Source organism: Phyllobates terribilis, unplaced genomic scaffold, assembly GCF_046119375.1.
Source record: "Phyllobates terribilis strain yellow unplaced genomic scaffold, ASM4611937v1 Scaffold_1__5_contigs__length_1240528914, whole genome shotgun sequence".
NCBI lineage: Eukaryota > Metazoa > Chordata > Amphibia > Anura > Dendrobatidae > Phyllobates > Phyllobates terribilis.
Genome location: NW_027362761.1, coordinates 813,275,789 through 813,293,009, shown reverse-complemented (window position 1 = coordinate 813,293,009; position 17,221 = coordinate 813,275,789). Strand labels below are relative to the sequence as shown.

General features: G+C 43.8%; 1 protein-coding gene across 1 annotated transcript; it reads right to left on the bottom strand.

The window, feature by feature from the left end:
* Positions 1-210: 210 nt before the first annotated feature.
* COQ2 (coenzyme Q2, polyprenyltransferase) lies at positions 211-11,026 on the bottom strand. The gene is made up of 8 exons (XM_073637264.1): positions 10,890-11,026; positions 6,478-6,819; positions 5,481-5,647; positions 4,317-4,438; positions 3,913-3,998; positions 3,416-3,549; positions 3,107-3,295; positions 211-2,291 (listed from the first exon to the last, which is right to left on the bottom strand). Exons 2-8 carry the CDS (start codon positions 6,809-6,811, stop codon positions 2,133-2,135), a joined length of 1,191 nt encoding a protein of 396 aa, XP_073493365.1. The 5' UTR covers positions 6,812-6,819; positions 10,890-11,026; the 3' UTR covers positions 211-2,132.
* Between the last annotated feature and the right edge of the window lie 6,195 nt (positions 11,027-17,221).

Sequence of the window (17,221 nt, the reverse complement as noted above, 5' to 3'; positions counted from 1 at the left end):
AGACAAACAGGTCTGCATAGGAGCTGTAAACACAAAATGATAGGCCATTTTAGGTAAAATAATTAGAAAATGTGTTGCATTTTCATTTTGGATCACCGGAACAATAATAAAGTTGTTGTGAAGATGATCCATTAAGACCTTTCCTGTATTTTTAATCATTCTTATTGATATTACTATATTTTGTGCTCACAAAAAAAAAAATCAAAGGCATGGGAATATTTTTGTTTTATTTAAAAAATAACTTATGCATCATATAAAACTTCCATTTGACACTAACTTTCATTCATTGGTTCTAAGATGAATTCTGTATTGTTGACCTGCAGCTTACGACTGATAACATGGCGTGTGGTGGTCACTATGAAGATAAGTAGTATATTACCATATCTAGTGCAGAGGTGCACATCTGGTGGCCAAGGAGCCACATGCAGCCAGCGATGCCCTTCTGTGTGGTCCTGAACCATCTGGATAGTGTGTGGTCACATGTCATGGAGGAGACCAGTAGTGCATAGCACTGTAGGGACGGGTACTTGTGAATGGTGTGCTATGTGGTCATTTCTGGGCAGCCACATTTTGTCAAACAAGGCAAGTCCTGACTCCCATACAAGAACAATAAGTAGATGAGGTGACGTGACCATGCATGAGAATCTATGGGAGAAGGGAAACCCTTTCAGTATCTGCCATTTACTACAATGTAGAAAGCGGAATACATGGTCTCTTCCTTTCTGGACTGCAAACCCATGAGAAGGGTACTGCTATCTTACTGATGGGCAGTAGCCCTATAAACTGTACCAGCACCAATTAAGATATTTATATAGTAAATTTCTAGAAAATCTCCCACTGTAGCACTGGTCCACAGACTGGTAATGCTTTAAAATAACAAAATAAACATAAGTCGACGTCAGAGTGGAGCAAAAAGATTTGCAGAACACACATGGATGCTGGAGCAGGGTCCTGTGAATTTATTTAGGGTTTTGTGCTCAACTCTAGTCTCTGGTCTCATATCTACATTCGCATCACCGCTGAGACCAGTGATTGGCTGCAGTGGTCAAGTGCTGTAGATGAGATCCTACAGCCCTGTAAATAAGCAGTACCAATCCTGCTTTTTGATCCAACATATATAAAAAGCATCCTACCATCTCTGTCAGTGATGCGCTTGCAAGGGTCTGGCTCAGTCTATTAACTCTGCCAGCAGCCGTCTTTAATTGGCTCATGCAGAGACAGTGAAGGGGGCTGGCTCAGCTTCCAAACTGAGCCAGACAGCCAGCTACCCTCATAGCATGTCACTGACGAGGAAAAAAGCTCACAGGATACTAAGAACAGCAGCAGAACTGAAGCTGCTTGGATGACACGAATGGTCAGAAATCAACTGTATTCAGGAATAAAGTACATTAAAAAGTTTTAATAAGTTACAATTGGACAATCCATTGAAAGAAAAGATGCCAAGTATTTACAACGTTCGTCATCGTGTAGCTGTAAAGTCGAGCACTGAATTACTTCTACTGACTGCAACACTAGAGTACTTTTACGGCTTTGGTAGTTTGATTCCATCGTACTCATGAAGGTCAGTCCCATCTGATGTACAAAAGTTAAAATGCCATCCATACGTCTAGATGATATTTCTATCTTTTTTTCGTAATGTTCTTAAAAAATAAAATTAGATTTGTCTCGCCATATTCAGATCAGCAGAACTTCTCCATCAACTGAGCTTGTTTGTGTCGGGGTAGGTATTATTTTTTCAACTGGGGTGATCTAAACTTTTTCATTTTATATTTTTAGCTCCCTATCGGAAATAGTAACTTGAGATCACTTGTTGTGTATTGCATTTTGTTATTTTATCAATCTTGTATGAATCCTTAACATAGCAGACAGATGACCTTGAGTTAGCCCCCAGCTGGTATGATAGCCCTTGTGTTTGCATTACTGGATGATGATGACGGGGTGACAGAAGAACGCCTACCCCTTCTTACCTGCTGCGATCGCTATTGACCTCGTCATCTAAATAGTTCTACTGCTGCAATCGGCGATGGCTCTAACCATGCCAGTTAGGAGCGGGAGTTGGCTGTATAACTCGGCAGGCACCCACTATTTATGGAGTGGACTTGGCTCCTGTGCCCACCCCAATGATATTTCGCTTATGAGCTCTGGGTCAATAAATCTTTGACTTCATTTGTTTCTTTTGATTTCCACAAATTGCCCAACACAATGCCTAGGAACAGCAGAAACCCTACTGTACGATTAGCTGTAAACTTCTTCCAGCAATCAGCTGCATTGTTGATATCCAAGGTATAAATCTAGAAAAGAGAGAATACAGAGTTACTTCCAATGGATTGAATAATAGATATGATGCTAGTGTTGGCTATAACCATTCGATTCTTGTTTTATTTCATCAGAATCTACCCGAAATGTTCCATGTATAGGACGAGGCAAATCCTCACCTGAAAGCTCAAATTAACGATCCAACACAATGAGATTCACCACTTAAATGCAAAAAAAACAACTCAACTATACAAATTTGGTTTTGCAATATTCATACTGACTTGGAAAAATCATATTTCTAGGTGATTTTTACTGCACAATAAATTCTGTGAAAACAAAACCCCCCCAAACCAGTGGCGGAATTGCATTTTCTTCACCACACTTGGGATTATTTTTCTTTTTAAAGTACTTTTAAATGGTGTCATTCAACACTACAATTTGTCTCACAAAAAAACAAGCCCTCGTACTGCTATGTCGATGGAAAGATAATAAAAAAAAAATGATAGCTCTTCTGAAAAGAGGAGAAAAACCGAAAGCGCAAGAATGAAAATTGCCCACAGCGGGAAGGAGTTAAGCAACTTTCTAAATAGTCAGCATCCTTCAACTAACTGTCTGACATGCAAGATCTGTCGGAGCTCTGCTCCAGGCTCTGACGACTGGTGCGTTCAACCCTTCTGTTCAAGATTGAAGTTGGGAGGATAAGGAGATAGGGGGGAAAGCATTCAGGGTATTAGGGAGGGCAACTCACTCAGGCTGTAGCTTGTGCGGCCATTGGCTAACTATCTTGACAGCACACATTTAATAAATCTAGGTTAAATTCAGACCCTTTTTTTTTACTGTCAATAGGTACCTGGTGGACAAGGTGCCCCCCGATGAGTGCAACAGCTGCATAATAGGGCACAGTCTGGTCACAGCTCAGTCCTGTTAGCGTCAGCCCGGATAGCATGGCCACACTGAAGCCACTGAGCCAAGGCTTTGTCTGCTCATTAAAGCGTAGTGCTGTCGACTTCACCCCCACCAACACATCATCTGCTTTGTCCTAAGTATAGAGAAAAGAGAATTTGTGGTTCATTATAACCCAGCAAAATAAATGGCCTCAAGAATCGGTAGTATTTATTACAACTATATGCGGTATGAATATTTACTATACTATATATACCTGATGAGCGTAGATAGTATCATATATCAGCGTCCACATAACTCCAGAAGCATACAAGGGGAGGCAAACCCACCAATCACAGGATCCTTTAATAGCAGCCCAGCCTAATAGGGCCCCCCAGTTAAATGTCAGTCCTGTGTATTAGACATTGTAAATAGAGATGGATACATTAATATATTGATCTAAGTTTATTATATTCATTAACTATATATTATCATTATATATATATTAATTATATATTATCAATGACCATCATTCTATGAGGACATTACTAGATCTTGAGTACAAGTTTGCTCATTAAACCTCTTCTCTGTAATGTACGCAAGCGGGAAAAACAGGTGTTTGCTAAGGGGTCGTGGAGAAAAAAATATTTTTGTTTTTTACTTTTCCGCCACTGTTAACTATAGGCTGTGTCTGGTATTGCAGCCATGACCTTTTCAATTAATGTATGAAATATGGATGATTTTAAGTCAAAATGACACATATTTGTAAATTACCTAGTACAAGCTGGGGCCAGTAAGTAATCCGCTTCATTAATGGATAGGTGAGTACCAGCGACAAAGAGGCAGCTCCTAAAGCAATACTAAAGAAAATGTAACATATTAAATAAAGTGTATCCCCGGTAGTGCTCGCCATTTCTTACACGTGGCCATGTACTGATATCATATACCATAATTTATTAGTGTGTTAGTTTAGTCCTACATTACTTAGATTACATAAGAAACTGCTTTTTCCCCAGCAATGCCACATTCTCTATGGGATATGCTTGTATTACAATTGTTTGAGTAGCGCTGGATGTTTAGTTGGGGATCAGCAGGCGTGCTAAACATTTTATGGAAGATAAGCCCCTTTAAGTAAAATACAATTTGACATTTTAGTAAAAAATAAATGAAATAATTACCTGTAATTATTAAGACATAGGAGCACAGCCAATGCCAGACTAAGCTGTCCTCCCAGGAAAACCAAAGACTGAAAATGGGTGATGTCACCAGCAGCGATCGGGCGATTAGCTGTTCTTGCAACCTTGGAAAAGAAAAATGGTCATCTATAAGAAGTCAAAAGAAACGTACCCTGTCAGGATAGTCAAAGATATAATGTGTATGGGGGCTTGAGGACTCTGGATCAGGTAAAGGCCCACCATACACATGAGATTAATGTAGGCCAAAGCCGCTGATAGCGACGGGTGAGGCCGACACTCTAATGTGTATGGGAGCCCCAGATAACTGATCTGAATGAGTGGTCCTAAGTATGGGACAGCAAACCGACAGCCATCTAATACGTATAGCTGGCTTAGGCCACATTCACACCTTCAGTATTCGGTCAGTATGTTACATCAGAGGAAATGTATAATAGAAACACGTCACCACTTCTGTATTTATTACCCACTCCTGTTTATGGCTTACAAATACTGATGGAAAATACTGACCAAATACTGAACGTGTGAACGTGGCCTGCTTGGGTTTTGGTTGTATTGGAATTCTACACGCCCAATCCATTGTCCTTGCAGAAGATAAGCTGCTAACACAGGACTATAACAGCGAGGTGTTTTTTTCCCTCTGTCCATATTGCAATAAACTTACACACTCAATGCAGCATGCATATTTTTGGAAGAGTCGGCGGAAATAGTTATACTGTGTATGGCTGTAGCCACATTTATGGCCAATTTGCCAAATGGAAATGGAGCACCTTTATCCATGTGTCCTCATGGCCAACATGACAAAGACGTTTCTGACATCTCTCCAGTGCCATAGCAGCCCGGGAAGTGGTGGAGTGCTTTGCTGTTCTACTATATGTCAACGTCTGCGATATAGTGCTCATCTTTGATGAGTTTAGGGTTCAGAAAATCGACACTTATGGAAGTTTAAAGGGAACCTGTCATATGCAAAAACACTATTTGCAGATATAGGGTTAATCTGCAGGTAAAAATGCTGCCCGAACAGCTACTGCGAGGAAGTGAATTTATATCCTCTTGGGAGCCGGCCGCTTACAGTCATAGGGATTACAGTCACTGTGTATTGACAGTTTGCTTTGCAGCGTATGTGAATACGATTTTTTTCTATTATACCTTTTTATCAAAGTCTTTATCCCACATATCGTTAATAGTACATCCAGCACCACGCATTAGTACTGCACCAGCACCAAACAGGGCAAGCATATAGAAATCTGGGAGGCAACCAGGCTGGGCTGCAAGGGCTATGCTCCAAGTGCACGGCAGGTATAACAACCAGGTTCCTAGAAAGCAAAACAGAAAAAATAAATGAAGGAACGTTATAAAGAGTGCATACCAAACTATACAACGGTACCATGTTATATGTCCATAAGAAAATTCATAGTCTTTCAGTTGAATTTTTCTCTAATATTTGAAAATAGAAAAAGGGATATAGCAGCCACCGACAGTGAAACTGTAGGCGAAACCTGAAAACCTTAATATATGTTTTGCGGGTCTTCCTTATGGTTTGCTTTTTGAGTCCTTCGACATTAAGAACCCCATAGTACCTAGGAGGACTGCTGTCCAGGGTGCTGACCACAAGTGGTGCCGGGGACTTGCATTGAGGTGTCTGGTGGAAAATTTGCTTCCATTTCTAACCAAAGATTGAATTTTTTGTGGCAGTTGTAGGTCATGGGATGCAATACAGCCCTACTGATATCATTAGATGCAATGTCGCTATATGACACTGTGATGAACATGTACAACAGTGTCATTGTGCGGCCCTAACCAAACTCATGAAGCGTATGGACACGTTAGATAACATTTCTACAAATCACTGCAGAAAATCAGAAACTATACTGGGATTTTTACCAGTCACTAAAGCCAAACCTGCCAATGAGTGTGGGGGCTTCCTTACTCTTCCCAGATAGATGATCTCCAGGGAGAGAAGGCTTGGACTTGATGAATCTGAATGTCTGGACATTTTGTTCCTGCAGGAGATAAGCTGCTGCCAGCAGTGTATTCCTCCATACACCCTCATGTGTATGGAAGATTGGTTAAGTTCTAAACTTCCAAAAACTATACCGGGGGGTAAAGGTGTGAGATACTGATGTGCTGTAAGAGGTCTTCTTACCGATAGGTTTATCCAATCTCATAAGTCGTAGGTACGGCTGGACTTTACTTGGCATAGCTTCAACCATTCCAGTGGCAGAAAACCTCAGCTTTGTCCAAATATTAAGTGAGGTTTTCAGACGAGCACTCTGATTAACCATCGGGCACAAATATTTCTGAAAAAGGTTGGATGCATTGTTTGTGTGGTGCCATTTGGATTTCAGATATGTCTTCTCGTTGTAGTCATTTTTCCAGTAGCGAGACGCCACAGTAGTAGACAAGTTACGGGTACATGTGCGGTACACAGCTCTGTGCATAGGCACACATGTTCGGGTCATCTTAAATGTCAAGGCCATCAGTTCTCCTAGGAAGTCAAATGATAAGGTTATTACTAAGTTCATCTCTTCTCTTCTTTCTATACGGTGCATCACAGTATACAGTGGCATGTAAAAGTTTGGGCACCCTTGGACAAAATTACCGTTATAGTGAACAGTTAAGCAAGTTGAAGATGAAATGATCTCTAAAAGGCCTAAAGTTAAAGATGACACATTTCCTTTGTATTTTAGGCAAAAAAAATAGTGTCATTTTTTACATTTTAAAAATTACAAAAAGGAAAATGGGCCAATGCAAAAATTTGGGCACCCTTGGAGATTTGTGTTTGACGAAGCCTCCTCTAACCTTTTGCCAAAAAGCAGCAGCCATGAGTTCTTCTAAGCAGCTGCCTAGCACTCTGAAAATGGTGGAGGCCCACAAAGCAAGAGAATGCTATAAGAAGATCGTAAAGCGTTTTCAAGTCGCCCTGTCCTGAGCTCGAAATGTAATTAAGAAATGGCAGTTAACAGGAACAGTGGAGGTCAAGATAAGGTCTGGAAGACCAAGCAAAATTTCAGTGAGAGCTGCTCGTAGGATTGCTAGAGAGGCAAATCAGAACCCCCGCTTGACTGCAAAAGACCTTCAGAAAGATTTAGCAGACACTGGAGTTGTGGTATATTGTTCTACTGTTCAGAGACATGTGCACAAATATTGCCTTCATGGAAGAGTCATCAGAAGAAAAACTCTCCTGCGTCCTCACCATAAAATTGAGCATCAGAACTATGCAAAAGAACATCGAAAGAAGCCTGATGCATTTTGGATACAAGTCCTGTGGACAGATGAGGTTAAAATAGAACTCTTTGGCCACAATGGTCAAAGGTATGTGTGGAGAAAAAAGGGCACAGAATTTCAGGAAAAGATCATCTGTCCAACCATTAAGCATGGGGGTGGATCAATCATGCTTTGGGGTTGTGTTGCAGCCAATGGCATGGGGAACACTTCACAGGAAGAATGGATTCAATAAAATTTTAACAAATTCTTGATGCAAACATAACACCATCTGTAAAAAAGCTGAAGTTGAAAAGAGAATTGTTTCTACAAATGGACAATGAGCCTAAAAACATCTCAAAATCCACAATAGACTACCTCAAAAGGCGCAAGCTGAAGGTTTTACAATGGCCCTCACAGTCCCCTGATCTGAACTTCATTGAAAATCTGTGGCTAGACCTCAAAATAGCAGTGCATATAAGACGACCCAGGAATCTCACAGAACTGGAAGAATTTTCCAAAGAAGAATGGAAAGTCGTCAGGCTACAAAAAGCGTTTACAAGCTGGGATACTTTCAAAGGGGGTGCTACTAGGTACTAACCATGCAGGGTGCCCAAACTTTTGCACCGGCCCATTTTCCATTTTGTGATTTTTTAAATGTAAAATAAATATATATATATATATATATATATATTTTTTTTTTTTTTTTTCTTTTTCCTAAAATACAAAGGAAATGTGTCATCTATAACTTTAGGCCTTTTAGAGATCATTTCATTGTCAACTGGCTTAACTGTTCACAGTAACAGTAATTTTGACCAGGGGTGCCCAGACTTTTACATGCCACTGTATGTAGCTGATTCATTCACAACACAAGCTAACATACAACCACTGATCTGCCCTAAAAACAGCCCCTCTACCACTCTTCCTACCTCCCACACCCTCAGACGACAGAAATATGGTTAAATTATAACATGTCTATTATGGCCATGAGACAGATCCTCATGGTCAGGGAAAGCTTCAGGTTTATACTGGCCCTTGGATGACTGAGTACCGGTGGTCCCCAAGTAGCTTTCCATTTTTCCTCCCCACCTTCCAAGAGCTATAACTTTATTATTTTTTGAGGTACCATTTTGGAGTCCATATGACTTTCTGATCTCTTTTTATTCTCTTTTTGGGAGGCAAAGTGAACAAAACCTAGCGATTTAGCCATATCATTTTTTTTATTTCAACATTCACCATATGGGATAAATATATTGTATTAGTTTGGACATTTATGCCCACGGCAATACCAAGTATGTTTTTGTTTTTTAGATTTCATTTATATCCTGAGAAAAGGGGGATGATATAAATGTGTCTTTTTATTTAAAAAAATATTTTGATTTTTTAACATTTTTTATTGAACCCTTCTTCGAGACTTCATCACTTGTACAATACACTACAATGCTGTAATACTGCAGTGTATTGTAAAATCAGCGATCTAAGCCTTCCCACGTATGAAAACATGGCAGACACAGGGGCCTCCAGAAGGTACAATGCTAGCAGTACCCCGCAATCTTGTTTTTGTAGGGGGTTTGATGGGTGTCAGAAAGGGCACTCTGGCCGTCATAGCAAGGGTTAATGATCGGACATCACAGAAGTGCTCCCTCTCTACTCTCTACAGTACAGGGGTACTCTGCCCGGTCAGAGCAAGGATTAATGATAGGCCATGTGACATCACAGATGTGCTCCCTCTCTACAGTACAGGGGTACTCTGCCCGGTCAGAGCAAGGGTTAATGATAGGCCATGTGACATCACAGCTGTGCTCCCTCTCTACAGTACAGGGGTACTCTGCCCCATCAGAGCAAGGGTTAATGATAGGCCATGTGACATCACAGCTGTGCTCCCTCTCTACAGTACAGGGGTACTCTGCCCCATCAGAGCAAGGGTTAATGATAGGCCATGTGACATCACAGCTGTGCTCCCTCTCTACAGTACAGGGGTACTCTGCCCCATCAGAGCAAGGGTTAATGATAGGCCATGTGACATCACAGATGTGCTCCCTCTCTACAGTACAGGGATACTCTGCCCCATCAGAGCAAGGGTTAATGATAGGCCATGTGACATCACAGCTGTGCTCCCTCTCTACAGTACAGGGGTACTCTGCCCCATCAGAGCAAGGGTTAATGATAGGCCATGTGACATCACAGCTGTGCTCCCTCTCTACAGTACAGGGGTACTCTGCCCCATCAGAGCAAGGGTTAATGATAGGCCATGTGACATCACAGATGTGCTCCCTCTCTACAGTACAGGGGTACTCTGCCCCATCAGAGCAAGGGTTAATGATAGGCCATGTGACATCACAGCTGTGCTCCCTCTCTACAGTACAGGGATACTCTGCCCCATCAGAGCAAGGGTTAATGATAGGCCATGTGACATCACAGCTGTGCTCCCTCTCTACAGTACAGGGGTACTCTGCCCCATCAGAGCAAGGGTTAATGATAGGCCATGTGACATCACAGCTGTGCTCCCTCTCTACAGTACAGGGGTACTCTGCCCCATCAGAGCAAGGGTTAATGATAGGCCATGTGACATCACAGATGTGCTCCCTCTCTACAGTACAGGGGTACTCTGCCCCATCAGAGCAAGGGTTAATGATAGGCCATGTGACATCACAGATGTGCTCCCTCTCTACAGTACAGGGGTACTCTGCCCCATCAGAGCAAGGGTTAATGATAGGCCATGTGACATCACAGCTGTGCTCCCTCTCTACAGTACAGGGGTACTCTGCCCCATCAGAGCAAGGGTTAATGATAGGCCATGTGACATCACAGCTGTGCTCCCTCTCTACAGTACAGGGGTACTCTGCCCCATCAGAGCAAGGGTTAATGATAGGCCATGTGACATCACAGATGTGCTCCCTCTCTACAGTACAGGGGTACTCTGCCCCATCAGAGCAAGGGTTAATGATAGGCCATGTGACATCACAGCTGTGCTCCCTCTCTACAGTACAGGGGTACTCTGCCCCATCAGAGCAAGGGTTAATGATAGGCCATGTGACATCACAGCTGTGCTCCCTCTCTACAGTACAGGGGTACTCTGCCCCATCAGAGCAAGGGTTAATGATAGGCCATGTGACATCACAGCTGTGCTCCCTCTCTACAGTACGGGGGTACTCTGCCCCATCAGAGCAAGGGTTAATGATAGGCCATGTGACGTCACAGCTGTGCTTTCATCCCAGTGTAGGGCTTTATGCTTCTGCTGCAGTTCTAAAACTACAATAACCAACATGTCAGACAGGCGCAGGCTCTCAAGGCATGCTGGGATTTGTAGTCCCCAGACCAAGTAGTATATAGAAGCAGCTTATGGGAACTCACAGCAGCGCGTCCGCGATCTACTACACATCATAGAGGAAAGCGTGCAATGCACCGGACTGTGTAACGTGAGGGAGTCTGAAACCACCGAGTGACGGAAGGACTCCGGGCCCGTGGTGATGACGTCACGGCCCTCAGAGAGCGAAGCATGCCGGGACATGTAGTTTGTGTAGCATGGCAGATGCTGGCTTGCGCCTACCGGAGCTGCCAGTCTGGGGCGCCACCTACATGGTGATCTGCAGTGTAGCAGCTGTGTTACACGTTACTCCGGCACCCCCAAGGTTCTACTATTCAGGGCCTTACATGGTCGCCTAAATGATCCTACATTTGCTGGGACTGTTCCAGAGTTCTGATAACTATCTTGGTAAATTCAGATATCTCCAGGGATGAAGAATGGACGGTTTATGAACTTTGTCACTCCTTCTGGGTTCCTGGGTGGGACATATACAGCCCTGGTCCAGCAATGATGTTAGTCAGTATGGGTCTGGGTACTGCTGGTAATGTAGGATGATAAAATGCAAGGTGAGATTTAAAGGGAACCTGTCACCAGTTTTTTGCCTTTCTAAATCCTGCCCATCACCTTTAAAATCATGTAAATGAGGTTCCTGCAACCCCTTTATAACCTAATAGGTGCCCTGCACCCCTCCCAAACAGTGTCATTATACAGGCCCCGTGCCGCATGTATGTTGTGTGGTCCACTCCTATGGGTGAATCCAGATTATCATCAGCACCGCCTCTTCTCTTTGGATGTAAATGGATGACATCTTTACATCATCTGTGACATGCAGAAGTAGTGCTGTTGCTTCCAAAGCATCCAGCTGCTATTACAAATAACACAAGCACAGGAGACAGGAAGTGTTGTGCTCCAGAAGCATCCAGCAACTAGAGGGGTTAACACAGTCACAGGAGACAGGGAGTATTTTATCAGAGCCCCAGGGGGGTTGTGGGGAACTTGTTATTGTAGTCTGGCTGGAGCTGAAGAGAAAGGTGGTGTGTTATCTGGATCTGACAGAAGGCAACTGAAAAGGATTCAGATCAGGAGAGAAACTAAACAGGTCAGATAAACTCTCTGAACTAACAATGCAGAGTATTATCGGGCAGGAAGATAAGGAATGAAAGGAATTGTGTCACAGGGATCAGCTCCCTCATCAAACCCTCCCCCTCCATCTCCATGCAGGATAAAGAATGCTGTGTACTATTGTGTCCTTGTGAAGGAAAAGCCTGTGGTTGTGTATACATAGAAGTGTGCTGCTAAGAGATCTAATCTATGCTGAATTATGCTACTGAAGAGACTGTAATACTGTGCCTTGTGAAGAAACTTCTGTATTGTTACTGGAGCCGGTTGCTCAAGAAACTCAGACTGTACTGTAATAAAGATTGTGCTGTAATATCCCTGAATTGCACTGGCTGTGCTTCAGACTAAATTCCACTGTTAAACTGTTGAAAAAGACTCTTGTCAGATGTGTCTGCAATAGAATCCATCGTGTGCCTGAGAGAAGCTGCAGCCTATGGTCGCCCTGAGTAACAGTTCCCCCAGGATTCAAGAGAATTCATGAAACCCGTCTTGCCCTATCTGAACCTAGCGGCGTGCGTGTAACATATCTACACAATGCTCAAAGTCTCACGCCGGCGCAGTGGAATCAGAGACCGGCAGCGTGAAGTCATATAATACCCAGGTGCTGGCTTCACTTGTACGTCACCAGCTCCCTGCCTGTTCAGTAGGACAAAGTGAGGACTCTGATACCACTGCGCAGGTGTGAGACTTTGAGCACTGTGTGGATAACATAGAGACATCAGCCGCTTGCCTCCGGATAGAAGAGGCGGCTTTCTGATCCTATTCTCAACCACATGACCATAGTTCTGTCTAATCTGGGTAGGTAAAAAAAAATAATAGCCAGTGTGTGTAAAACCGGCTTAAAGGAAAGCTGTCAGCAGGATTTAGCCCTATAACTAAAGGCATGGCTATAATGGCGCTGTGATGTTGATTAATCTGATACCTGATGTGAAGGGATCTGCTCAGTGATTGTTTAATACTCACCTTGTAAAGTTTTCAGAAAATGACGTCTTCTGTGCTTCGGGGCAGGACGTGGGGGCAGGGTCCTCTTCTTGCTCCCCGGCACCCGTCATTCCTATGTAGGTGGCCGATCCCGGGCCTTGGAAGACAAAGATGGTGGTGCTCATGGAGCAGCCACTCGAACTGGACTCTCTGCTACTCCTTCGGATCCTCTCCCACGGTTCTTGGGGCACGGGCTCTAGTGTGCATTTCAAGCTCTTGCTCATGTTTAGCTCGAACTATCTCTACGATTAATCCTCCTGTCAGCCCCAAGGATTTCCCGTCCGGCACCACAGCACTCCCGAGATCCATTACATTTCCTTCACGCATTTCCCCATCTGGCTTCCTCTGTATGGAAAGGATTAAGGCTCATTCCACCCTGGCTAGTTCGGGCCATAAGCCCTAAACTATGTTCTGAACTGTCCCTACTAGTGATGAGCGAGTATGCTTTGTTAACCCTTTCGCCGAGTATGCTCGGGCGAGAACCGAGTAATTAGAGCTGCTCGGTGTTATGTTTGAATCACTCCCGTGTTTATGATTTGCAACTGTTTGACAGCATTAATACATGTGAGGAATATGTAAGAAATAGACATTCCTCACATGTATTAAAACTGTCAAATAGTTGCAAATCGTGCACACGGGAGCGATTCAAACATTTCACCGAGCAGCTATAAATACTCGGAGCTCGGCCCGAGCATACTCGGCGAAAGGGTTAACAAAACATACTCGCTCATCACTAGTCCCTACCCCTGAGCTGAGTGTACCAGGTTACTTTAGGCATTAGCAATACTGTACCCACACAGCAGCATTAGCATCTATTACACTTTATGCATTTTACATTACATTTTACATATTTCACATCATACAATAAAGCGCACTAAAACCCAAGTCAATATTCATACTATAATTGTTTTCACGGGCAGGTGTATGACAGTCTTTGTCACAACCTTACAATTGAATGCCCATACTCATACATTCAGGCATGTGCCCCCTCAGCCAGGTATACTCAGACTCACGTCCCCAGGTACTCATCTATCTACTTTCATGTCTCAGATACTCTACTTCGCAGAGGAATGACTATAGTGAGTGCAGGGGTTGCAGTCGCACCCGGACCCTGTATTCTTTTGGGGGCTCAAAGGTCCCTTTGGCCCATATAAGAAAACCTATACTATCCAAGTCTTGTGAGAGTTGGATGCCTTGTTGTAAATTTTGCACTGGGGTCCATGAGCCTCACATTACACCACTGCCTAGAAGCTGCATAGTTCTGTTAGGTTGGCCATTGCTTCTGTATAGCCAGTATTTGAGACTATTTAACTTCTTCTTATGGGCCTAAGAATAGTTGCCAACTACCTGCCTGATATGCTCGGTGCCGATCTTTGCCGGTACAGAGCGGTCATGGACCGCTCCTGACAAGGATTTTTTTGATTCTGGTGACTTCTTGGTGACAGAGCAGCAGCTTCTTTTCCGCTCTGCTCTGTTGCTGGGGCATGACGGCCAATGTAATGTTGACTGACAGCCAGCTCCCTGCTGCCTAACTGCGGGAAGCCAGCTGTCAATCAGCATGACAACGGTCACGCCCCGTTGACAGAGCGGCCCGAAAAGGAAAAGCTGTTCTGTTGACATGGAGCAGCAGCATCGCTGGCAGAAGCGGTCAGTGACCGCTCTGAGCCAGAGCTGGATAGAACAGGCAGGTAGGTAGCAACTACCTGAATGTCAGTTCTTAGCCCAATAGGTAAAAAATAAAATAGTCCCAAATAACCCCTTTAAGGTTGGTGAAGGAACCAGAACAAAGTATATGGTTTGGTTTGTATTAACAGGATCTAATATAATCTAATGTAATGTATATGGAGGCAGAGGGTGGCATTTGCTTGATCTTTTGGTTGTGCAGGCAGCATTACAGAACTCCAACTTCAGTGATGTATACCTGATAAGGAAGACTTGGAAACAAGCTCCATGTCTCACATTGAAAACCGATTTAAAGTTTATTTAGAAGTGACGTTGTAGTAGAAAAGACTTTAAGAAAGAACTTATAAATTACAAGTCTCCTGAGATCTCCACAGAATGGAAGCAAGCACAGTTGGCTTTTAAAGGGAACCTGTCACCACGCACATGCAGTCCAATCTGCAGACACCATGTTACATAGCAGGGTACCGGAGATATCATTTTGTGAGGAAAGATTCAGTATAACCTGTGTTTTAATCATTTAAACCTCTCCTTTTTCTGTGCTTTTGGGTCCAGTGGGCGGTCCTATCAGTGACTGACAGCTACCTCTATAGACACTTATACAATGAAAGCTGTCAATCACTGATATGAAAAAAAAAATCTCAGCATGCTGTGATTTTCTGCACAAGTCAGTTAACGTGCACCCATTCAAGTCCATGGGTGCGTGGAAAACATCAGTTTCACTTGGATAACAGCCGAGTGCAGTCCGATTTCCTTGTTGTCACAGGTGTGTCAGAAGTGACAGACAGTTGCCGTGCAGTGGGTTGCAGGAGATCTCTACGTTTGGCATTACAAACATCTTCTTAGAGGCTGTCTCTAGGACCCAGCGGCTACCTTCCTCTGGCTTATTAACACCCTGGCCTGGGTGTATAAATACCTGCTGTGTTCCAGAGGGAGGTGCCGGCGATATTCATTACTCCTTGTGAAGTCTTTAGCAAGAGCAGTACTTCTTCCTCTCTGGAGCTTGAGGACGTGTGTGCATTTGTCTGGAGTCATCTAAAGCTAAGCAATGTCCCCCTGTTTGTCCTCCCTTGTTGTCTTTAGTGTTCAGTGGGGATCGACTAGTGCTCATCTCCTCCCTTCCCTAGCCTTAGCCATACACCAGGGAAAGACAGGGCGAGGCACACGTGCGGCGATTGGTGAAGAGTCAATATAGGTTCGTTAGGGGAGACAGGGTGACATTAGACCAGTCTAGGAGGTCTCCACTTCCCCTTTTCCCTAGAGTCTGCGCTCCCTTTCCCTCTTCCGTTTGTGTTGCACCAAGTCTTTCCCACACCTTGCATGACATTATCGCCGGCCAAGAACATTTTGAAAAAAAAAAACCTGACACTTTGGGTTTTTTGTCTCTGTGTGTTTTTGGGCGTGGACTTTTTTTTTCCTTTCTCCCTTGGTATGGGTTCAGTTGCAGAGCTCCCAGAGCAGTTCTGCTGTCTGTCTCTGGAGGTGAATAACCTCCGCTGTGAGGTTCAGCAGCAGCATCAGCGGCTACAGGTCACCAATGTGGGTGTCTCTGCAGGTAGGCCTGTCCAGCCTGAACCCAAGGCTGCCCTCCCGGAGAGGCAGAGGCGTAGCTAGGGTTTTTCGTTTAGGGGGGGGCAAAACTTCTGAGTGGGCTCCTAACCAGGTAACCCTGATTATAACTATAGTGGCGCACCCAGATAGTGGATGTAGGAGAACCTCAGCAGATGACCGCGCTGTTACTAAAAATAATCTCTATACAAAGACCAGCACTGGTATTACCGCCATATGGTGACATATATTGATAGATGCCAGTCCTGAGGAACATATAAGAGATCACAGCACAGTTATATATAGTGACTTACAGCTGACGCTCTTTCTGATTAAATTGTTCACTTTTCCCGTCTTTTCCATCTGGCCCAGACCAACACGACAACTTCTCCAGCCAGGGCTCAGAGTCTCAGATCTGCAGAGATCACAACAAAGACACATTTGACTCCTTACATTTCAGGCACTGACCATATCTATTCCCAACCTGCACAAACTGCTGATACCCCAATACTGAGCCTCTGCTGCAAAATGTGTCCCAATTACTGAACCTACTGTGTGCCCTCTAGATGGTAAAACAAACCTCTAAAATATAGTAATGCCATGTGCAAGTGTCCTACAAAAACAGTGCCCACATTGTGCCCTCTAGAAAGTAATAGAGCCCCTTTGACAGTCACGATAACCTAAGTTCCCCTATAACAATAAGTGCCCACTTAAGATTTAATAATGTCCTGAGTCTCCCCCCATGTAGAGCTCCCCTATAACCAGTATGATGTTCTCCTATACACAATATAATTCCCCCTCACTGTATAGTACCCCCACACAGTATACTGACCCCTTAGTAGCCCCCAAACTGATGACTCCAACACTGTATGATGGCCCCCACACTGTGCAAAGAACCTACATTATCTCCCACACTGTATGATGGCCCCCACACTGTGAAAAGACCCCACATTATCTCCCACACTGTATGATGGCCCCCACACTATACAAAGACCCCACATTATCTCCCACATTGTATGATGGCCCCCACACTGTGCAAAGACCCCACATT